Source organism: Trachymyrmex septentrionalis, unplaced genomic scaffold (genome assembly GCF_001594115.1).
Source record: "Trachymyrmex septentrionalis isolate Tsep2-gDNA-1 unplaced genomic scaffold, Tsep1.0 scaffold22, whole genome shotgun sequence".
In the NCBI taxonomy this organism is placed as follows: domain Eukaryota; kingdom Metazoa; phylum Arthropoda; class Insecta; order Hymenoptera; family Formicidae; genus Trachymyrmex; species Trachymyrmex septentrionalis.
The window spans coordinates 4,433,167-4,457,504 of NW_017305375.1; the positions used below are offsets into that span (position 1 = coordinate 4,433,167).

The 24,338-nt window shown below is 39.0% G+C and overlaps 2 protein-coding genes across 4 annotated transcripts in view; one reads left to right on the top strand and one right to left on the bottom strand.

Annotated features, from left to right (window-relative positions):
- LOC108748320 (RNA-binding protein Musashi homolog 2-like) overlaps positions 1–24,338 on the top strand; it is a 91,752-nt gene that overhangs the window by 49,891 nt on the left and 17,523 nt on the right.
- LOC108748323 overlaps positions 1–24,338 on the bottom strand; it is a 70,419-nt gene that overhangs the window by 1,305 nt on the left and 44,776 nt on the right. Inside the window, exon 5 of one of the 3 annotated variants that reach the window (XM_018486386.1) lies at positions 6,659–6,995. The exons of 1 other annotated variant lie outside the window; for it this stretch is intronic. In XM_018486386.1, the coding sequence (XP_018341888.1) occupies positions 6,867–6,995 (129 nt within the window). In that variant the 3' untranslated portion in view covers positions 6,659–6,866. Of the gene's footprint in view, positions 1–6,658; positions 6,996–24,338 lie in introns of those variants that run through there. One more of the 3 variants, XM_018486383.1, reaches the window with a different exon arrangement.

The following is a 24,338-nucleotide window of genomic DNA, read 5'->3' on the forward strand; positions in this document are numbered from 1 at the left end:
AACTTTAAACGTTCTACACAATTATTTTGATGATTCAAACAAAATTATTGTTTAAATCTGTATATCTAGGTTTTAGATATTTTCACAAAATTCTTCTTTTTAATTGACTCCTTCGTGTGAAATTAAATAATATTTTTCAATGAAAGTTTTTAAATTTATTTTTCTTCCTATTATAAAACGTTTACGTCAATCTGTGAGAATCCTTTGCTTTGTACTTATGACCGAGGCTTTATATCTGTGTACATTTCAAATAAACCAGTTGATTCCAGTCGTTAAGCGTGATTTACACGGGGCGACTTTTATTCGCTAGAAGCCGCCGTCTAGTGACGTCATAGCGAATTCGCTACTAAAAATTCTTCTAGACGTGGGTTTGTTCTTATAGCGTATAATCGCTCGGCGAATACCGCTTTCGACGCTTGTCGCTGGTTTGTCGCTATCTTGTCGCTGGCTTCTTGCTGCTCTTCCAGAGTGAATTTTTAAGTCGTCAGCGTGAAAGGACGAATTTTTCCGGAACGTCTCGGCCACTCGGACCATAAGCATCACAGAATAATCACGTCATTGAATGATATACTTCGAGCCGCTGTTCTGCTTTGTGACCAACTATTCGCTTGATCACCAGCGATCCCTTAAAAATTTGCGACTTCAAAATTTTAGTCGCTAGCGAATAAAAACGAAGCGTACCGAAGTACAGAAGAAGCTTTCATCGGCGAATTCGCGGACGAATTAAGAAGTTTGCTTCAAGCGAATAGCAGCAGAGTCGAGAGAATTAACTGGCGAATTAATGACGTCACTAGACGGCGGCTTCTAGCGAATAAAAGTCGCCCCGTGTAAATGACGCTTTATGCGAAAATATTGAGCTTTGCGAACGAGATCGCAAGATGCACGATAGGCGTAATGCGCCAATAAGATTCACTGCAAACGCTATTCTCTTTCTCTCGATTTCTGGCCTCTGATTGAGAAGGTGCCATAATCCTCGCGAACGAGACGCCAAGGTCGAGCATTCCTTCACCTCACTCAATTTGAACTTCTTTATTTGCCTCTTCGTTCGGCGCGCCGGTCTCCATCTCTTTCTTCTCTTTTCTCCTTTTCATCTCTCTTTCCGATTCTACGTGCGATCGTCCCCGCCGATTTCTCTTTTATTTAGCATCTCTTGGTCTGTCCTTCCTTCTTTCTTTTCTTTTTTGAGAACCGATATCTTATTGTTGGAAAAATGAGATTTCACTGTATTTCTCAAATACGGCGATTACTATCCATGAAAGAAAGACTATTGTGACTTTTACATTTGAAATATGTAAACTGGATGTAAAGTTGTGAATCAGCTTGACATTTATATGAATTTTAATAGAAATTTATACATTTACATTAGAATGACTATGATACATTAATTAAATAATCTAATTTGTACACTTGTTTCCATGCAATCTTACGTAGTTCTGTTACACTATATCTCATAATTTTATATTCCACGATTACTGAATGAGAATAATAACTCAATCGACCGAACTTGAATATTTTGGTCTGTGTGATTAATTAATTTTTTTCTCTATTTTTAATCATGTTTCTCTCTCGTTTTACCTGCTAAGAATAATTATTTATGAATAACTATTCTTTGCTGGTCGTTGCCAACAGTCTTGATTCGGTTCAAGCAAGTAAACAAGAAGTCTTCATAATATCACTGCTAAGGAATATTCCGACGAGTCTGATCGGTTTATCTATAATTAATGTTAATCTGATTCTCCTCATAGATATCTAACTGTCAATTGCGATGAATTATTCATTTCGATATGAATTACATCCGCGCGAGTACACCGAAATTATGGATACGGATTTCCGTTTACGAAGTCTTCTCAATTACACACAGTAATGCATATTATTTATGTTCTGCGTTAATAATTCCCAAATCCTTCCGCGTTCCTCTTACGCCATGGTTCGCAGCGTGCAAGCTATTGATCTTTGCACTAAATTGAAATCCATGCGAAATAATCTTCGAGAAAGTTAACGATATATGGAATATATTCGATTATGATATGAAACTTTATTCCAATCGTAGAACGTCTCCGTAAATAGTAAAAAGACTTATTGTTGAATAATTGATTTTAAATTAATATTTGACATTTCCTTTTAATAACACAATCCATGAGTAAGTAAACAAATAATGCGGCTTTAAAACGTAAATTCCATAATAAATAAATAACAATTGAATTTACATGTTAACTGAACATATTATAAATGTTAATTTTACTGAAGAAATTCGTTTTCGCAATATGTTAATTCCACGTTATATTAAAATGTTAATTTTTATATTAATTTTTGCATAATTGTTACTTCTTAACGCATGCATCTTGTGCTTAAATTAACACAAAAACTTGGATAGATCATTTAAGACGCGTGAAATGTGTTGTTAAATTTAACATAAATTATCCATTATTTGTGTGATCTTAAGTGACTTTCTTCAGTAAGGATGCAAAAAAGGAGTGATATATTTTCAAATGACGTTGCAAACGTCCTTAATTTGCGGTTGTATTATGTCGCTATGGACATATAATTAGAAAACTTCCTGTATTTAATAAGTAAACTCGGTATGACATATTCGAAACTCCGATGAGATATGGATATGCGCGAATGAATTCAATATATATAAATATCGCGTATGTATAATATCGCGATTCGTTGTTGAAAGCTCGGTGCACATATAGAATCTGCGGTGGGTTCTGGAGGAGGAATTCCGAATAGCCGACCCGTGGTCCCAGGGGCTCCAAAATCTTTGCCAGGTGTGCGGGAACAGCTGCTCTCTCACCGCGTTGGGGATATGTGCAAAACTTCTTTCTATACGCGCTGGCACGAGATGCATTTTATTTAAAGATGACGAACGCGAAATAGATTTATTGCCCTGCCCGAGCAAGGCGCATTTCGCCAGCCGTTCTCCATCATTTTTCTTTCCGATAGATACAGTTAATTGCATACACGTTGCGAATTATTTGTATTTTTATAAATTACGAAGTGTGTAAAAATATCTAATAAACGATACTGATTATTAACTTCAATTTAATGTTTACTCATAAAACACTATAATAATTTTGTTAAGATCAATGAGTCGAGTATAAAATTTGAATTTTTTTATATTTATACACAAAGTACATCATTAAATTTAAATAAGCACTTTTTGTCCTATTAAATGTATGTTTTAGTATTTTTCTTCAACCTATTTTTCCTCATTTTCCTATTTACAGAACATTTTTTCAATTTATTTCTCTATATGTATGTATATAGCATTCTTTTTATTTTTTTTCTACGTATACATATAAAATCCATATATAATATCAAAAAATTAAAAAGATGCTATTCTATAAATACGACGGTGGGAAGAAATGAGTTAAGTAACAATAAATTAAATTGATTAATTTTTAAAAATTAATAGATCTCTTAGAACGTTCACTCAATGAACAAAAAAAAATCGTAATGACGCTGTGGTACTTCGGGCGAAAGATTTTCGAATCTAAATAAAATTTACGAATGTTTCTAGAATATGAACAACGGAATCCATCGATCCCCGAAGTGGAACACGAAAACCATCGCGTAACCTGTTTCGTTTACCAGCTGGCACGGTCTCTTCCGGTACAGGAAACGTACGGTTGCTTCGGAAAGTGCCTAATCGTGTCTACCAGACGAAACTGCGACGACTCTGAGGGAAATCACTGTAAATCGAATCGAGTACACCGTTAGTTTAAGCAGAGAGAGAGAGAGAGAGAGAGAGAGAGAGAAACACAGGAACGTATTTTCATATCCTGAAATATAACTATATCGAACGAGTTGATGACGTAGTTTACCAAATAATTAAACTAAGCCAACCGATTACATAGCCAAAATTCTACAAATGGTAATTCTGCCAATATTACGCGCGAAATCGAGCGACAGTGTTACGCGATACATTACGAGACGCGCTTTTCCATGTATTTGCAATATCGTTTTCTACGCGAGATGTAACTTTCGCAACACAACCGCAACCACGATTCTATCCAGCGCCGTTGCCGGAAACTCAACACCGACCACATCTAACGTGTCCACAGTTTGCACAGTCAAATCTTACTTTCTCGCTCGCAGGCGCACCTTTTTCATTGAGTGAATTTCTCCTTCCTTTTTTGCTCTCACTTTCTACAAATACGAGCGAACGTATTGCATCGCAGTAAACGGGAAATCCTGTTCGGACTCGTGCGAAGTTGGCCCTCAACTTTTGAAAAAATTAATTTTCTATAGCCGATTCGAAACCGTTTTTGTTACTTATCGTTTGCACATTTTGAATTGTTGTTCGCATACTTCTGGTCCAAAAGTTATTTAAAAAACAATTTGGAGAATCTAATTTTACACTAGTGCCCCAACCGCGAGTAAATTAGAAGATTTGACTAGACTCAATCGATAGATTTTTGTGTTAGCATTCCGAAACAAGTCGATTTTTCGTTTACATCCTTTAGTTAAAAAATTATTATTAAAAAAACGTTATTAAATAAATGTTGAAGGTTCAACTTTATCAGAAATACGTTATCGTCTCGAATTCAAAAGAAACAAGTTTGTCATAACTTTTTAGTTAAAAAGTTATTAACAATTAAAATATCGAGGACAGTCGACTCAGGTAGATAAGTTCAAATCGCAGTTACTATACTCAAAGTTACGTTGATGAATTTATCTACCTGATTCGACCGTTTTCTCGACTGTAACTGTAATTGTTAATAATTTTTAACTGAAGGTCTTTTAACTTTAAATCTAGTTTGCTCGTGGTTGAGGTTGGTGGCTAATGTGAAGTTAGCCCCCTCAAAATTACTTTTTTTAATAACTTTTACACTAGAAGTGTGCAAACGAAAATTCAAAATGTGCATGCATGTGTGCAAACGATGAGCAATCGAAGTGAGTTAGAACAGAAAGTTAATTTTTTAAAAAGTTGGAGCTCCAACTTTACACGGGTCCTGTTCAGTTAGACTTGAGAACTTTGCGTGACTAATCATTCAGCCCTTTTCGTCCTCTCTCTCTCTCTCTCTCTCTCTCTCTGCGTCTGTGTGTACACGCGTGTGTTAATTTACAATCGTTATTTTATTCTAGCTTACGCGAAAATAACGGGATTTGAGGAACGCAATTGTGTTGCGCTTCTATTTTATTACTCGATAATTTTTGAGGAAATTGCAGGCGTAGATAGGAGGCTTATTAAGGCCTAACAATGTCGTTATTAAATCGCTAATTATACTATTATATTTATGTCTGAAGCAAGCGAGTGAATGTGCTCTTTTCCGCCGTAACTTGGACACGTCCCGAAAGAAAAAGCGACGCAACGTACACACGAGTTCCGTGGAAATGCATTTCGTGCCGAGCACATCGCGTCTGCCGCATCTGCAGTCTAAGGTCATTGATGCGACAGTAGGCAGACAGGCCAGGCAAGCAGGCGGCCTGCAGTCCCCAGAGTAAGAGATCGTTGTACGAGCGCACGTCGTTGAATGGGCTCTTTGTGTCGGCCTGACGACGATCGCGAACCGCGGCTATGGCGCCGACGCCGGGGGCTTCCCCGGGCCTTTCCCTCGGGCCTTTCCTTCGGGCCTCGAGACTCCGAGTGTCGGATCGGCGGCGATCGAGAACGGCGAGCGGTCGGCAGAGAGAAGGGTTAAGCCGTTAGTCGAGAACCGGTGCCGAATTGACCCCGCCCGAGTGCATTAGACGATGCTGATGGCCGACGTTGCAGTCTCTCCGCGAGAGACCGTACCCGATCCCGCCGTGTCGTTCGTTGTAACGCGCGATACGCATTATTACGGTCTCGCATTATTACGGAACGACGATCAACAGCTGTCGCGTGGCCCCGCCACGTATGGGGTGCGAGAGGGGAGGTAGAAAGGGTCTGGCGAGACTGGATCTGCACGAGAGCTACCACCTGGCCCCAGCACAGACCATCGGGTTTCCATTACCACGTGGCGGTTACCGTAGCGGAGATCCGATTCGAACCCGTGCCTTCGCCACCTTCTCGTGCTCTCGACTCTACACGGAAAATTAGAGAGGGAGAGAGAGAGAGAGAGAGAGAGAGAGAGAGAGCAGAGAAGCACTATAACAATATATTGTGCGCAGGACGATTAAGGGTGCAAACGTGTTATCAACCATTCCTCTAATTCTAATACAATATATACCCTACCAGGAACGTCGTCATTTTTCGAGGGATAACAGATAGCAGTTATGCGGTTTTTTCACGGATGATAAATTCTCAATTTCTACTCTTGGCCTCGAAACGAAGTGAGTACAGATTTGCCGAGGAATCTTCATTAAAGTATAATGTGCGGAAAATGAGGTATTACGGGATACATGAGTATGCGCGTGCGCGGGAGTCGGATATGAGACAAAAATCACGTTATGCATGTAAATATGTCAGATTAAACTACTAATATAAATGTCGTGCCATATTATATATCCTCGTACACGCAGGGGAGCGACATTTGCGCAGAGTTATCCGCCAAACGTATTTTATCCGATTAAACGCAAACGGTCGCTAAAATTCGTAATGGTGCCCTGGAAATGGTATGCAGTATTTTTGTATCGTATCTTTCGCCAAGGAGGGAGAACGAGGAGGCGGTGAAGGGTAGGATGGATCGATTCATAAACAAACTCAACGGTAGCCAAAGAGACGACTCACGTGATACTGCGGTCCGATTGACGTCTTTTGCAAATAATATTCGCAACGAGAATGACATCTTGTCAGATTAAATCTCTTTTTATTGACTTAAGAAATTCTTCCTCCTGTCATAAAATACCGTTAACGCCGTTACAACGCATTGTAACGCAAATAATTGTATTTGAATCTGAGGCCATTAAAATTATACGATTTTTTTCTCTCTTCTCAATTAACAATCATCATCTTTTCCTATCACATCGGTCTCGTTGCCGTCGGCATCTAACATCGGTTCGTGTCTCATCAATCTGTAGCGATTGTCGAGATGAATGGCCGGCTTCCATGGTTTAAACTGAATCAACTGAAACAGATACGAGAGAAATATTTTTAAAAACGTAAATATTGTAAAGAACTTACTTTCACATAATCTTAACCCTCAATCGGCAATGAAAATTTCACCCTTTGTCCACAATTTCATTTTCAAACTTTGACGTACATTTTTATATTGTTCCAGACTGTATATATATATATATATAAATCTGAAAAAATTCTTATATATTACTTGTGAAAGTTTTAACAGTGAATTTTTATTAAATGCTGGATTGTAGTTTACTAATTTTTTACTTATTCTTTTTTTTACATTCAATCTATCATTCTTCATAGATTAAATTCACATGTCAGAATTTACAATAAAACATTGACTGTTCATTTAAAATTCAACATTATCGAAAGGTTAAAATCGTGATAATTATCAACATGTGAGCGCAAGTGTTTTAACAATGAATGTATAGATTTAATGTTATTATTTTATACAACAGGTGTATGAATGCACATGTTATTTTCCTGTTAACGATTATACCATATTTAAATATCAGTTAAAACAAATACAAGAGAGCTATTTTTCGAAATATAAATTGTAAGGAATTAATTTTTATACAATCTTAATAGCATAATAATTATCAACATGTAAATACTCTGACGATGAATATATAGATTTTATTTTATTTTGTATTTTATACGGTGGGATGTATGATATATGATGTATGAATCCGCGCGTTATTTTCCAGTAATGATTATATGATATTTAATAATTCACAGCATTCCTTATATTGTATCAGTCTGATTAATTGAATCGATCGATTAATTGAAAATAATAACTTTGTCAAGTCATTATTATTTAACAGTTCTTTGAACATTGATCGATGCCTATCTACCTATCCGTTTTATCGGACATTCTCTCTTCTTGAAATATATCGAATTTTCGCGAGCGTGTCTTACGTTTAACATGACGTGGATTTTTTAATGAACGACGGGAAAGAGCAGCGAGGACGATGGCGCATTATCGTTCAAAAGTCAACGCGACAGTCATACAGTGTCGTTACCGAAAATCCTGGCGACGTCGCTCACAATAAGCCGCTTACCCAGTGTACTACTATCCTCTTTTGCAGCCCCTCCGGACTATGGAGTTTCTCGTAGCCACACGGTTGTCAATATTAAACCGAGTCACGTTTCGTATGCCAATGGTGACAATAGTTACAGGGACTATTGTGACCTTGGTGACATCGTTTAATTGTTTAGCAGTCTCGACTCAGTATCTCTCGCCTCAAATCGCTGGATCGCCAAATAACATTGCACAGAGATCGGAGATCATTCGTGAAGCAACAACGTATCTTCTACTTCTACTCTCATTTTATATCTTTACATTAAATAAAGGTGCATCATTATTGAAGGGTCTTGTCTTTATCTCGCGGTCGCATCAACGCGAGTTCCTTGAAAAGCGACGAGACATCGTCGTCGATAAGAGATTTTTCGAATTCGATGGGCAAGCGATGAGGACGCGCCTACGTGGCATTTTTCGTATTTACCGAGTCCTTTTGTGCACGCGAGGGGATGGCGTGATGAAAGGCCCCGGGCTGAACAAAAAGTACAAAGGCTATCTCGGAGTCGGGGCAATGGCCGTCGACTTCGCACCCTTTCCCCCGCTATAAATGAGATTCGTTGTGTAGTACCTCTCGTCGAGTCCCCCCCGCGAAAAAGTTCGTTTCTCTATCGTTGAAATAATGACGGTCGAAGAGAGCCAGACTCGCGTATCTCGGGATGGCGAGAGAGATCGGCACTTTTCGCGCGCGTATCTTAATTCCGTCGCGTTAATTAATTCCGCGAAGTTCACTCCGCCCGCCGCGACGATGACAGGCGACGGTAACAAATCAAGAGGAACGAAACGATCGGGACGAGATGTGCGCGCCCTACTTTTGCCGAGAGTCGAATTTTCAACTGTGGGTGAAAGCGTGACGACAGTCGTTTACGAAACTTATCGGAAGCACAATCAGTGGATCGGCAACGATAACAAGATTGGCAGCAAGAAGGAGATTTGCCTGAACGTGTCCGCTCCGGTGAAAGGTCTTTGCGAGGCGTTTTCCGCGAGGATGTTTGAAAGAGCGAGAGGAAGAGAGGACGAGAGAGAGAGAGAGAGAGAGATTGATCTTTATCATTTATTAGCTTCAATAGCTACAATGTATGGGATACAATCTAATATATTTATCTATTTATTAATTATCCAAACCGCCAGGCTTAAACATCCCATACATTGCACTGTTTCTCTTCACTCCTCATACATGGCACTCTCTAGAAGTTTTTTAATCTTTTTTCCTTCCTTATTTCATTAGGTAAATTGTTGTACATTTTCAACCCGTCTATCGTATAACAACATTTTCTGTTTTAATTTTACATCTTTTAATATATATATATATTTCCCTCTGAATTTGTTTGTACTCTTTTCTCCCTTCTTAGCTGCTCTATCTCATTTTTTAATCTGGACAATCTCCATCTGCCATTTTATGTATCAGAATACAAACATTGTATTCAGTTCCTTCCCTAATTGACATAAATTGCGAGAGAGAAAGAGAGAGAGAGAGAGAGAGAGAACAGGAGCAGCACGAAAGGCGCGCGCGCCCGTGCGCAACATCGCCGAATATGGATTTAATGCAGCACGATGGAAATCGAATTATGTCATTAGAAGCCACAAAGGAGACACTCGCGTGGAAACCTTTGCAAAAGCTTCCCGTAAGCCAAATGCCTGACCCGAATACACCACGGGTCTTCGCCGACCGGCTTGTTCAATCGCTGTCAGGTTTTTTTTTTATGGTTTCCGCCGCAGATCGAGTAACTCAATTGCGTCTAGAAGTATATCCTCCCCCCCTCTTTTTTTTTTTTGACAATTTAATCGATTCGTTTTAATTAAGGAATATTCCAATTAGGAATATAACCAAAAGAGTTGATTTTCTTAAATTAACACACAGCAACGTCCGCAAAGAAACGTTATTTCCATCAAAACGGAACTATTAATCGATCGTTGATTGCGCAACTTTTTCTTGACACTTAATCTGTTTTCGTAATTAAAGTCTCAAAGGCTCGCGAATAACGCTTGAAAATCGTACGACCTCATTTATTCGACGCGGCCGGTTCCCATAAATTTTCGTTAAAGTTAATTGAGATTTAATCAATCCTTTATCCCGTCCTAGTTCTACTTTCAGGGAGAAAACGGCAAATCTGTTGAATTATGATTAACGTTAATTAATATTTACGAGAATAGTCGAAAACAATATTCCATAATTCGATCAGTATGCGAACAATGGAATCTTCTTTCGTATTTGACTAAAGTTATGCGGAACTATGCTGTAATCGCATACACACACGCACGCACGCACACACATACGTACACGGAGTACAACATGCAGATGATGTTGGTTTGCTGTTTGCTCGCCCTATAAGCTCCGACACTTTGGAAAATGTTTGTTATACGTGTGCCCTGAATCGACTGATCAGATTCCGATAGACTTTGTACTAAATATCTAATATCCGGTGAAGCCAAGGCACGAGATTTACGGTATATTCTCGTGTCCTAACTCCACTGGCCGCCGTTACACACACACACACACACACACACACATATATATATATATATCCCATTCGTCGATAAGTTGTGTCGCTTCATAATGCACATGCGACGTACTAAAACATGACGCCTGACGTCACAATGTGCCGAAAGGCACTCTATTGCAACTTTTTAATCTCGAGAGAAGCAATAAAGTATCGAGCTTCGGGAGCACGAGCGTTTACGACGGCGGCAATAATTCAAGGGTATTCCGCGCGAAAAGTTAGCGAGGCGCGATCGTCGCTCGAAGGATTTTGTCCGAGGGGGATGTTTAATTTAATAAATAACGAAGGCGAACGATATTCTCTCGCCCGCGTCTTGCGCGCGTCTCCGATTGCCCGAAATGATTAAACGTGCCGGATTCCCGGGTGCCGCTACGTTGTATTTTGCAGACCGTTGTCTACCCCCTACGGCGTATTGATCTCTCGGGGGATGATTTTTAAGACGAGTTTCGCGCCAAGTGCCACAGATGGCATCACTTTGCAGTCGTCGAGTTCGTAGAAACCTTTCAATTTATATTTATTATGCGCCGTTTGACTCGAAATACTGCACGAAGTGCAGTAAATATCGCGAATAAATATTCCCGAATCAGTCGTGCGCAATTAGCAATGTACAGCAATATTTTCCCCGGCACGTTTTATCGTAATTCCGATTAAGTTTAGTTATTGTATGTTACATATTTTTTTTATATTTTATACATATTTGTACGCTGCATAAATATTTAGTATGGATGCACGGTTTTTATTTGCACCCATAATTACGGAGGAACGTATGAAATGATAGTGAGTCGAGAGACGGGAAAGTATTGTAATAATCAAATTATTTCACATCCGACAATAAAAATGGTGTACCCCGGAAAAAAAAGGAAGAAAAAAAATTAAGGAGCATTAATTCTCATATAAAGCCTTTCCTTAGTAGTTAGCTCGCAGCAAGTTCGTATTAACTTGGTATTTATACGCCATAATAATTAATAAGAGGCAGACATAAATAACGGAACTTTCTAGTACAACGTAAACTTCTGAAAGCTCACTTTGCGGCAAGGCGTTTTTATTATCTCCTCGCGTAGCACGATATTACGAAGTTTGGAGGAAAGGTCCTTGCTACGTGTCGCGCGATAAAAATATAGAAACCACCGCGTATAGTCATCTCGATTACGGTTTACCGTTCCGTCCTGTTTCACGAACCGGCAAGAATGATTGTCGCATTTTATTTTGAATTGACAACTTTATACATATCGAGACACAGATTTCCGCCGTATCTATCGCAGCTGTCGAGCTCGCCGAAACTATTGGGTTGTTCGGAAAGTAATTTCGTTTTTTTCCCAACAGAGGACTTAATTGTATTTTTCACAGCCAATTTCACACTTAAGCCGCATAATCATTATATATTTTGACAGCTGATATAGCAAGGCTTGCTTGTGAAAAAAGTTCGATTGATTCTACGCAGTAGTTTTTGGTTGGTGCCCTATCAAATATGAAAGTGAAAAGCAGCATTTTCGGCATATTTTACTTTTTCACTATCGAAAAGGTAAAAATGCTGTTCAAGCAAGAAAAAAATTATCCGATGTGTATGGAGAAGATGTATTGACAGAACGCCAGTGCCAAAACTGGTTTGCAAAATTTCGATCCGGCAATTTTGATGTTGAAGATGCACCACGTTCTGGAAGGCCAGTTGAAGACTGATGAAGACACAATAAAGGCATTAATTGATGCAAACCGGCGAATAACAACTCGTGAGATCGCTGAGAGATTAAATTGATCGAATTCGACCGTTCATGATTCATTTGAAACGCGTCTGATTGAAAATCGTCTTTCATTTTCATAAGAAAAAACGAAATTACTTTCCGAATACAACCTAATACAACGATTTCACGATCTTCGACGTAGAAAGAACTATTAATCAAATATTACGCAGCTTTCTTTCATTATGCAAGACGGTGCAGGTGTGAACGAACATTATATCGCATTTCCGAACGGCGGAAAGGATTCAACGTCACGTGCGTGGTGAGGGCTATTCCCGAACGATACGTTTATCCCGATCGCGAACATTTGACGATTACGTCGCGTACACGCCGCCGAGGTTATTGACCAGGAAGTCGGCTTCGTCAGGGAGTAGATGAGGGTGGAAAGGCGGGTGTCGACGACGGCGGCGGCGGCGGCGGTGTGGCGGGTTCGAATGAGGGAGGTGTAGAGGTAGCAACCGAGTTCGCCCGCTATTCTCTCCCAGAAGGGGTAGGAGTATTACAGATCTGCAATACAGTCGCCGTTCCCTTTTGCATGGCTGTTCGTTCGCGGCTGTGTGTTACACGCGTGCGTGTGTACACGTTTGTGTGGGCGTTCACGTGTATTTGCCTTCTTCTTGGAAGGAGGCATGCCGCCGACGGGGGAATGGAAACGTTTTGTTGCCGTGGAAGGACGGAGTGGAGGAGTGGCGGGGAGGAGGAGAAAGCGGTTGCGAGAGGGTGCTGTCGGTGGTTGGGCCGCAGGGTGGTACGGAATCAGACAGATCCGCAGGTGGTTCTCAATCCGCTGCCGACTTCTTATGTACGTCGCATTTGAATCGAGCGAGAATCCCGCACTTCAGAATCCTCTTTTTTTTGTTTTTTTTTTTTTTTTTTGTTTACTGAAAATTTACGTATTTTACTTTACCGCGTCGATTATTCTTGGGAGCTGAAAGGAACGAATAAGAAACGAGTGGCAGTCATACGATAGCACAATGCAATTTGTAATGTTTCATCGTTGCAACTGAAAATGTCAATGGCATTGAATTTGCCAGGCCACCGATGGGTCATTGATATCGTGTCGCGATGAATTTTGTTACGAGTGCCTGCTCGCTTATCATGAATTTTGAATTACCCCCGTGCCATTTAATTATATATTCGTTCATTTTGTTAAATTTAATATTTTATCGAATGGTTCGCAAATTAACGGTAACGAGCCTTTGAATTAAATGGTATACGTATAAATGTAATAAATTTTAATCGTTCAAACGGGATACGTGATGTGTGTATTCCGTGGAAAAAAATTGTCGAAAACTTTCACAGCGGAATACTCGACACTACTTTTATCGGGCGCGCGATATCATATTTGAGAAGTTATTAAACGCTTGCGAAAAGATGCTTCTCGTAATCTCGCGATGCGATGGACTAATATCGGATTAAAAATCTTATTATGCTCAAGTCATCCTCGATCTAAATATTAGAGATAATGAAATTTTTTCTTTATATAAAACAATATCAGCGGGGCACGCTTGTAAGTCGTTTATAAGTTTATGAGATCAGTTAAGCAGGAGTCTGCAGCACAAGAAAATAGCCAACATCATCGGGCGTGCATGGAATTTTATCACTTGGAAATTTGCCCGATAAGACGATTTAACGTTCAATAAAAGATTTAATGTGCAGGCATTCATTCCAAAAAACTTATCCCGTCGTGCTTTCATTCCATTTTCCAGTGTCTCGATTATGCCGTTTTTTCATTATCGCGAAATTTCTTTTCATTTTTTTCCTTTTTAATCGTACACTATAAATCAGATTTTCCATTATCTATTTCGATACGATTTAATTGATATTAATTGATAAAATTGGGGCGTTTAATTAATGAATCGATCCCTTCCTGTTGTCACGAAATCAATTCGTCGCCGTGAGAACATTCAATCATTACGATGCATAAATAATTCCATTTGGATCGCTCAATCTGGAGCAAGATCGGTTGGGGGAAACAGAGATCGTAGAGGGTAATCTCGAGATGATATGTTTCGTATTGGTTAATTCGGCGATCCCTTAGCGTTTGATCGACACTGCCAGGAGGTCGCGGAGGTGTTCCTCCTTCGGTGTTGCCGGAGCAGGGATTAGCCAAGTCACGGGCTGGAATTTCCTCGATCCTGGAGGAGTATCGACCGAACCGGTCGCCCGGCGGTGATGCGGTCGAACCCCTTCCGCACCCCCTTCACCACCACCGGGAATAACTGGCCGCGTAGGCAGCGCGCGTGGGTTCGCCGCTCCACGTGCATTATTCGCCTCCTCCAACCTTGCACCGGCGGCGGGCCCGGGAAAATCCTCCGGATGACCCCGATTTTCCACCTCCGGGTGGAAACGCCAAAGTCCCGTTATTATACTCTCTCTCTCTGTCGGACGGCGGATCTCGATTTCCTCGATTGTAGTCTGCTTTAAGCTACGTCACTCTATTACGGTTATTGATTTTATTACTCTTGTATTACGTATCCGTGCGACGCGCCTGTAAGATTTAGTTGAACATTAACTAAATCTAACTTTTTAGCGCACAAATTACCACGCACATGCCTCTTTGCCTCCCTTCTCTGAACTTATTCAGGATTTTAACATATAATAGATTGTTTTAGGCACCTTCCCTTATTATAGATTTTTTTTAATGGAGTAGCTTGGACTAGATACAATTTTCCGCAGTGTAATTTTTACACACACACACACACACACACACACACACACACACAAATCAATATGTATGCTAAGTTGAACGATTGCCAAAAGAAGAGGAGGTGGATTCGCGAAATAGGGCCATTAGTACATATAGTAATTTTGACGAATATTCCTTTTTGTAGAAACGCTGATTAGTTTGCAATGCGTGCTGCGGTCGTAAGTGTTTAGTACGATTTGTTAGCTTTGTCCGAGAGAGACTGACGAAAAAAGTAGCAAGAGTACATTTGTGTGACTGTAAGCGATAGGGATAATGGCGACAAGTCGCCATGGTCGGTCGCTGTTGTAGTAATATCGCTTTGTAGCTGAAAAAAACTGTTTTACTTTGATCTGCGAGTCTTTCTTGGTAACTTAGTATTGGCGAAACGCGCGCGCGCGCGCACTATATGTGTCTGGTAGTGCAAGCGAAATGGTATAGAGAAACAATATATCGCTTGCATTGGTGCTATTGTTTTCGCGTTATTGTTGAATATACGCGCCATATTTGAGTAGTTGATTAGCGATCGATGTGTTTATTACTCGTTCATTAGTCCAGCGCCGCCACTTTATTAGCCACTTTATCTCGCTTCTCTTTCTCTCTCTCTCTCTCTCTCTCTCTCTCTCTCTCTCTCTTTCTCTCTATATATACATGTGTATATGTAGAGCCACGATCGCTGTATTGTAACCTTTTTCTTCGGCGCTCCCGTCGAGTCTCTCGATGCTCTTTTTTTCCGCGAGATTATTACGCAATGATTTTGCATCAAAATCAAATCTACGCCGTTTCAATGTTTCTCGAGGACGCGCCGCGCGATATGTTCGTTCGTCGAACGCTTTTTTTCCCCGCGAGAGAGAGCTTTTCCACGGCGCTTTCCTCAGTGAAAAGAGGAAAGGCGGCGACGCGCGATTTAGAAGACACACCGAGGCACCACCAAAGCGGTTTCACCTGAGAACCCCTGTTGTCTCTTTTTTTCAAGGATGCAGGTACGATTCCCGGTCGCCGGGCCTGTTGGTAAAATCATGCTGGTGGACTACCAGATGCGACTACCACGAGCGACGGATCATCGGTGACCATCGGGACGCGGTGCATTAACTCTCGTGAGTTCCCTCCTAATTGCCAAGAGAGAGACCCCCTGACTCGAGATTCAGGTAAAGAGAGAAAGGCAACCCGGGGGAGGGGAGGTCGTCGCGCGAGGCTGCGGCGAAACGCCGAGGAGGCGACGCTAGGTGTTGCTTGCCCTCTCCCCCCTGCACACCGGCTCGGATTGTAGAACCAATTAGATGCAAACGAATTCAGCCGTAGCTTAAACTTCCCACTGATTATTATTACGCGCGCAACCTCTTGACCGCCGCGCGTATTCAAATCTCGCGTTCAGAATATTACAACGCGCGCTTGTTGTTCCGTTATTATATATTCTTCGTTATATCGCGATTTACTTTTCTTCATATTCCGTATATATTACGGGGTAGAATAGTATCGTTAACAGCTATCAGAGAGCTAAACCTTTATAACTTTACGAGCAACGCTTCTCTTTTTAAATGTCTCGGTAGTTTTTAAATAATAAAATAATTTTAACAATACGATTGGAAATGGAACTGAAATATTCAAACTTTAAATACGAAGCGCCTTACAGTTCCGAGTGTTAAGATGTTGAACTAACATTCATTTAAATTAATTTAATTTTTTTTTTTTTTTCAGAAATAAATTGAGAGCCGATAAATTATTCGGATTCACACAATCATCCTGATAATCCCCCCAAATTTTCCCAAATCTTAAAAATTGTAATAAACTTATTGCGAAAAATGGGGGGATTATCAGAATGATTGTGTGAATCCGATAATTTATCGGCTCTCAATTTATTTCTGAAAAAAATTAAATTAATTAAAATGAATGTTAGTTCAACATCTTAACACTCGGAACTGTAAGGCGCTTCGTATTTAAAATAATTTTAATTTCGAATGAGAATTTTGTATCTCCATGAGATGGTTAAATTGTCAAGTTCCAATAGCGTTCGAAAAACTGATCGTAATCTCTGCTTATATAGATTAGAACATTCTAAAGTGTGCGTAATATTGCGTTATCGCGTCGCAAGTAAAAGGAAAGATTGTCCTATAGTTCGCGATTGTATCGTGATTGTAACTTGGCATCGAAGTTACGAGTTCCAAAGTTTCTTAATAGATATCTCGTCACTTATATTAATATGAAACATTTATTAAATATATGACACCGATTCGATTATACCGGCAGAATCTCACGTAGACTCGAGCCATTTTTTCCACGACAGTTAAGAGGAACTTCGTTACTCTTCTCGTTACATCGATCGCTTTCACACTTATCTTTTTCCTCTCTTTGCCTTCCTTTTTTTGCCTTTCTCTCTTCATCTGTTTTCTTGTTCATCACAATTATATCTTTGGCTTGGCTGTTACACAAATACGCGTATATATACGTGCACTATTTTTCTCTGCCCCTTCATCCCAACTTCCCTCTTTTTCTTCCTCTCCTTCCTTCTATCTTTTTCACTGGGAATCCTCTCTCTGAAAGTAGGGTAATGCTTTTATTAAACTTGAAAAAGTCACGAATATGTATATAGAGTGTTCCAGATCTGGCGAATCAATTCTTATCCGCGGATCTCTCTTGATAATAACGAACGAAATCGGTCTATAAGGACCGAAACCGAATCCGCTTCTTTCAGTCGTTTCGAAAAAATTACTGTTATTCCCATTTCGGATTAATCAGGGGAATTCATAAATGGCAGATCGCCTAATAGGATCCAGGACACCGTGTACATAAAACGAAGTGATGAGAATTATCTTGGAGTGACCTAGATTATGGACCGTTAGATCTGGTCGAACGGCGCGTATGCATAGTGCATTGTGCGCTGTGTGTGCATGTACTACCACAAACATTTATGCGCACACACACACACCCACAGACACCTTTACATGTACCGGTACACGCGCGCGTATGTTTAATTGGCTCCCCGATAACGAGTTTGTCTACAATGTCCACGAGAGCGGGAACTATATACGAAACCGTACGAGCGAGTTTCCGGTGTGACACACGTCCGACTTTTGCAAACGTTATTCCTGAATTAATGCACGAAAGACCTTAACTCTCTAACGACTTTCAAAGCGGATTAATGCCGTCCGTTCCTTGCCGCAGCGTGAAATATAATAACGCGCGCGCCTCTTCGCCAAGCTAAACGATATATTATTAACCGGCGTCTTTGAAATTATCCTTTATCGTCCGTCGATTTTTATCGGATTCCGTCAAGAGGAAGTGCTCGGGAAGTGCCTGAGAAGAAATAAGAATATAATCTCATATTCGTCGATGAAAACACGTGGATTTCCCCCACCCCGTCTGGCTCTTTCTTTGCTCTGCGTCTTCCTAGCTGTCTTGAAACTCCCCTTTGAGAATCGATTTCCTTCGTACCGAGCAATTAGATCGTAACGATCGACCCTGTTGCTCGCTTCAAAGGCCACGGCCTGCTGCCACGTCGATTGTCGTGCCAGCGAGAACGCGAGAGATCAAGGGAAATACGCAAACGGAAATTGCTGAGATCGTAGAAAGCCGTTCACCAAACGATTTTCGTGCTCGATTCACCGAATGGCGATTTAAACAGCGAAACAATCGCTGATCCCGCGTATCTCTAAGAATGAGGAGAGTTGAAACTTGTCGCACTGTATTTTGCCTTTAATTTGTAATAAGTTTGCATTTCGATGAATGATTTCTGCAGAAAAAATGCGAAATGCTAATCCGTGCGGAAACACGGATGATTGACATAAAATTCTACCGCGGTGCTTTACTTTTCCGTCGCGTTATTATTTAATAGATTTTCTTGATCGACTTAGATCTGTTGTGTGTCACATTATCTATTCTAACTGTTCCAATAATTAACGTTGCTTTTTATGAAATTTTACGTCCAACTTTGTTTTTAGGCAAAAAAAGAAAAAAACATTCTCGAAAAAACCGTTCTACCACACATTCATTATAATTCTTTTACTGGCTATAATTACCTCTCTCTGAGCATTGTAATTTTTTTCTTAAGCAACTTTTTATAACATTTATATTTATAAACAGTGACGATACACAGGTGATCACATTTAAATGCCTCACCGTGTACACGGAGGGATCAAAGCGTTGGTTATTATCGAAATAACCCGTGTATATTTATGAGCGTTTAACTATACTTCCCCCGCAAAAATCTAATTGTTCCCTTGACAACGAACGAGCGCCCATGTGGCACGAGTGTGCGGGACAATTAGCTTAATCTGAAGCACCGAATACAAAGTGATTTTCTATTTGGGCCCGATTTAGGATGTCGAGAGAACGAACCAAACCTATTGTAAAAAAAAAAGGGAGAAAGAGAGAGAGAGAGAGAGAGAGAGTGCGACACGCATCTCGAAGGTGTACGTGTGACTCGTTTCCTTTCACCTCTTGCCAAAGGGTGGTTGGCGCAAGACACCTCTTCTCCCTTTATCTCTCTCTCTCTCTTTCCACTTCTCCTTTGTTTCCTCTCCCTCCTACCCAGACTCGCTCCACACTTCGCTTCATCGGACTACAAAAGAAAAAGGGGTAAGAAAAGGCGAAGTTCGAACCTCCTCGACACGCACGGAACGGCTTGGGAGGAGGTACTCGTGCGCGGGATCTGAAAAGAGGAGAGGGAGTGACCGTAGATCGGTGCGATAAGGCGCGAACATGATCGAGAGATCTTCGATTAAACGGATGCGGAGTCATATCTCCCCCCCCCCTCCCCCCCCCCCTTTCATTACGTTCTTTTATAAGAGAAAGAGAGCAATTTTCGCGCGCTCCACTGCGGCGAAGATTACGCTGCGCATAATAAACAGATCGCGAACCAACATATAAATGATCATTGCAACGAGAGATCGTCGCTACGACGAAGTACGATGAGACGATTCAGAAGAGGATGATACACGAATACGTGTATTATCCATCGAGAATATCATCGGGTAGTAAAAGTATCAGCGAACGAGCGGGTGGCCAACAATTGTAGCGTTTGTTGTCGTTTATCTTTCTTCCTTTTTTTTTCTTCCGTTTTACCGATCTCTGGACTTCACTTAACGGCACTCTGTCGATTATCACAGATTAATATGATACAGTATAATATTTACGTACATCTTGCTGTCTTTCCTCTCTACCATCTGTTTTGCATTGTTTGATTTTGTTGTGAGTAATTAACTCCGTATTTCCTCTTCCCTTCTTTTTCATATTTTTTAAAGTCATTCTTTTTCTCTCTCTCTCTCTCTCTCTCTCTCTCTCTCTCTGTTACAGTTCGTCGAATATCGCACTTTAAATAGATTGAATTTTCAAACATTGTAGAAGAGATCTTGCAGAGACATACATTTAATTATCGTTTCCTTTGTTAAATTATCCGTCCATGTAGACCTTTATAGTGAACAGTAGTACGACTCCACCTCGTGAAATTGGTTGATTCTTTTAGACGTTTAATTTAAGGTTAGCGAGCAAAACTTTACTTAAAAGTTAGAACGCTAGAACGAAGAGGTAGTTGCGCACATTATGAATGAATAGCTTGTTTGGGGTCCCAGCGTTTAATCTGTTTTATTATTTATATAAGACAAGCTTCTGATTTAGTGACAGCATCTGATCCAAATAAAAGATTCACGGAAAGAGATTCCCTCAGAATTTAACCGTAATGATATTTAGTGAACTCGAACATTTTTTTTCAATTACGCGCTGCGGAAATTTTATAACAAATGTTTTTCTTTTTACAAACTTATATAATTTTAAATCACGTATTCCCGTTCCTCAGATTTTGATCATCAACATGAAAAAAAAAATTGTTCAATTACGTTAATTTTAAGCAAATATATATTAATGTAAAGTCCAATATTGGATTCGTGGATATCAATTAAAATTAACTAACTATGTGTATATAATAAATGAAAGGGTAAATACCCCTTGTTTTTAAACTAAATAAAAAAAAATTCTTAATTAAAAATATTTTGAAAACAATTTTATTACGATGCAGTTATTTACCAAGAGAATACTTAAACATTTGTTAGGAAGGAACAACGATAATGACGGAAGCAAGGGGTCAGGATACGCTAAAATCCCTTTATATGTGCTCCCCTATATAAATGCGCGCCAGCGCAATGCGACGATCAATGAATGTTAACCAATCCTGATCAGACCGCATTAATTAATATGAGTTTTATTGTTTCGGAAAAGTGGATCATATTTTCGTTAATCCGCGTGGTATGGCGCATGCTCTGTGTCAGTATGACTTCACTAACTCAATAAATGCGATATTCCAGAGAAAATGTTTACGTCCAATTAAAACACCTGAGAGTGGTTATCGGTGGCACTCAAATATACTTCCATGTTTTGTAATAATTTTTAGAGCAATTCAAATTTTTAAATACGAGAAAAAGAGTTTTTCGATTTCTTTTAAACCTGATTAGATTCTAAAAAGAATTATACTGAACATAGTATTTATTAAACAATAAACTTTATAATGTGTGATTAATTTGGAATTTTTTTTATTTATGATCTAAATCAATATCGGTAATTGTTAAATTACCACATATACTTAATCCGAACTTTTGAACCAATCCGACCTTAATCAAATTGCATTCTCGCAATTCTCCCGCTCATAACAGTTGAAGAATGCCCGACCGAATCAATATAGTCGAAATAGTGGAATGGTTATTCGGCAGCTTACAGTAGCTTACTCTGTTTCCCGCAACGGCATTCGCTATTAATTTCCTTTGATGGAAACTATTCCGAATAACTTGTATAAACTGTATTAATCTTCTGCGTTTATTCCCTATATCTGATGTATGTACATTTATCAGTTTCTGATTCTATTCTTTTTTATATATGCTTTAGTTATATTTATATTTTTTTATATCATTTATGTATATAATAATCTATCTGATTATATCAATAAATTGATTACATTTATAATTAATTCGAATATTAAGTTTGAATAATGCAAAAATCAAAATAAGAATTTAATACAAAAATATAACGCAAAAATTAATTGTTAATTTTAAGATGATATTGCCAAACTGTCACTACATATAAGCTATATACATACATTTACAATGGATACTTTCCAGCAAGGACACAGTCGGAGAATTGTTTCATCCTTGTTTAATGTAAGCCAACAAGGATGTAATGATTCACTGTGTTACATTGTCTGACTATGTCCTTGCTGGAAAGCACCCAATATTAACATAATATATAATTTTATATACATATATATATATATATATATAAAAGTGTATATTATATAAATTACACACACATTTATATATATAGATATATGCTGCTGTTGCTAGGTATGTGTGTATTTGAATAGCAAATAAACTTTCGGTATTTATCGGCTTGACTCCGTTGGTATATCGGAATAGAAACGCGTATGTCGGCAAGATAGGAAACTGTAGCTGTATTGCCGACTGTAGCTTACCCACTACGGGTAAATTCATTATCCGTATCTTATCGCGTGTATCTTTCTTTCGCATATCCTAAAAGCAACTTTATATTTATCGTACGTCACACAATAAGTCCCTGTGTTCGCTTTTACCACAAATCGCTTGTTATAATAACCGCTTTGAATTTGATGATATATTTAACTGAGATGCAATAATAATCTCTAAGATGTAAAATATTGATCTGATAATAAGGTGCAGCAAGTTCTATCTATTCGTGGGAATCTTATTTACACATTGACGTCCAATTTAAGAAACAATTTGGATAATTATAACGATTGATGTATACGGTATTAAAATACCTAACGATAACGAAATTAAAAATGAAAAATTATGCTATCTTTAAAAAATTCAACTTATTTATTTAATTGATATCTTAAAATCTCTGAAAATATGTGTGTGGTTGTCCCTATGACATAAATGTTTCATTCTCATAGATACACAATCAATAACCAATTAGAAATTAGCTTAAAATGTTATCTGTTAAGCTAATATAGAACCTTTATTAGAAATTTACAATTAAATAAAGAATTTGCCTCAAAATTATATTCGACCATTACTATGCATAATGAAACATTTTATATCCTTACATCATGGTTGGCACTAATATTGAAAACGTATGCAGTGTTGCAATGAATTGTTCTAAATAAAAAATTCCGCAATTTTCAAATATAAACTCAATAGTATAAACATCATAATTCAACATATAAACTCAAAAGTTACTGCTCGGAAAAAAATCACGCGGATGAGTACTGGAAGAATGACGAGAGAAGTTGATTCTTGGCAATTTTGATTATAGGAATCGTTAGAAATTATATTTTAACACTTTTCTATTATTCGGTATATTTAGTAATTTAGTAATTTTGTGACCTTTTTTAATTTATATATTTTTATGTTATTAAGAACCTAATGACCTAATGAGAATCGAAATGTATAGGATTGTATTTAAATTATTGTAAGATTAAAATTCATTTATTAGCATTTAACATTCTGCATTGACAGCCTTTGTCATTTAATTTGTTTGAAAATTTTGAGTCTAAATATATTGAGTATACTTTTAGTTATAGCTCGGAAATTATTGTTCGAATACGCGCGTGGCAAATTAAATTTAACCATGTGAGAGAATGCGTCGGTAAATATTCGCTACAACGAACTAGTGTATAATGCTGTATAATAATGATTTCGAGACAGTCGGCGGATCGATAGAATCGCGCGGTGGTATTGTACCGTGCCAAGATGATTAATTAAATGCAAACACCGCCACGCCCACGTGCGGCGGGACGAGGTGGATAATATAACCGCGCGGTCGTATTAACTGCGTGGCGACATGTGATGCGACCGATCCTCCGAGGGAAATGTGTGATATCGTGATAAATGTAGGTCGGTACCGTGTCATTTAAAGGGAGTGACTTTCCCTTTTTGTGCGGCTATCAATCCTAAAATACACGCTACCGTAATGAAGACTTGTGGATGTCAAGATGAAAAGCGATTTCGCGAGATTCACATTGGAACGGTAGTCTGTAATTACTTTGGAAATTATTCAGGGTAAAAGTCTTGATCGACGTAAGGACGCGAAGAAGGAAATAAACGCTGCATTCCAGGGCAAATATCTTGAATACGCGGATTTCTTTAAACAGGAAGAAAACCTCGGAAACGATGTGGTTAGATTAATTGCGATGATGAATTTAGGTAAAAGAATGAAAAAAGAAGAAAAAAGAAATGTTAGGGGATAGTTGGCCTAGAGAGAGAGAGAGAGAGAGAGAGAGAAGGGAAGATGGCTACTGAAAGGACAATGAAACCGCAGATTGAAAATCGCCACCTCTGATCGATTCGCTTAATGATGCCATTAGCAGGATTTCCAATCTCGG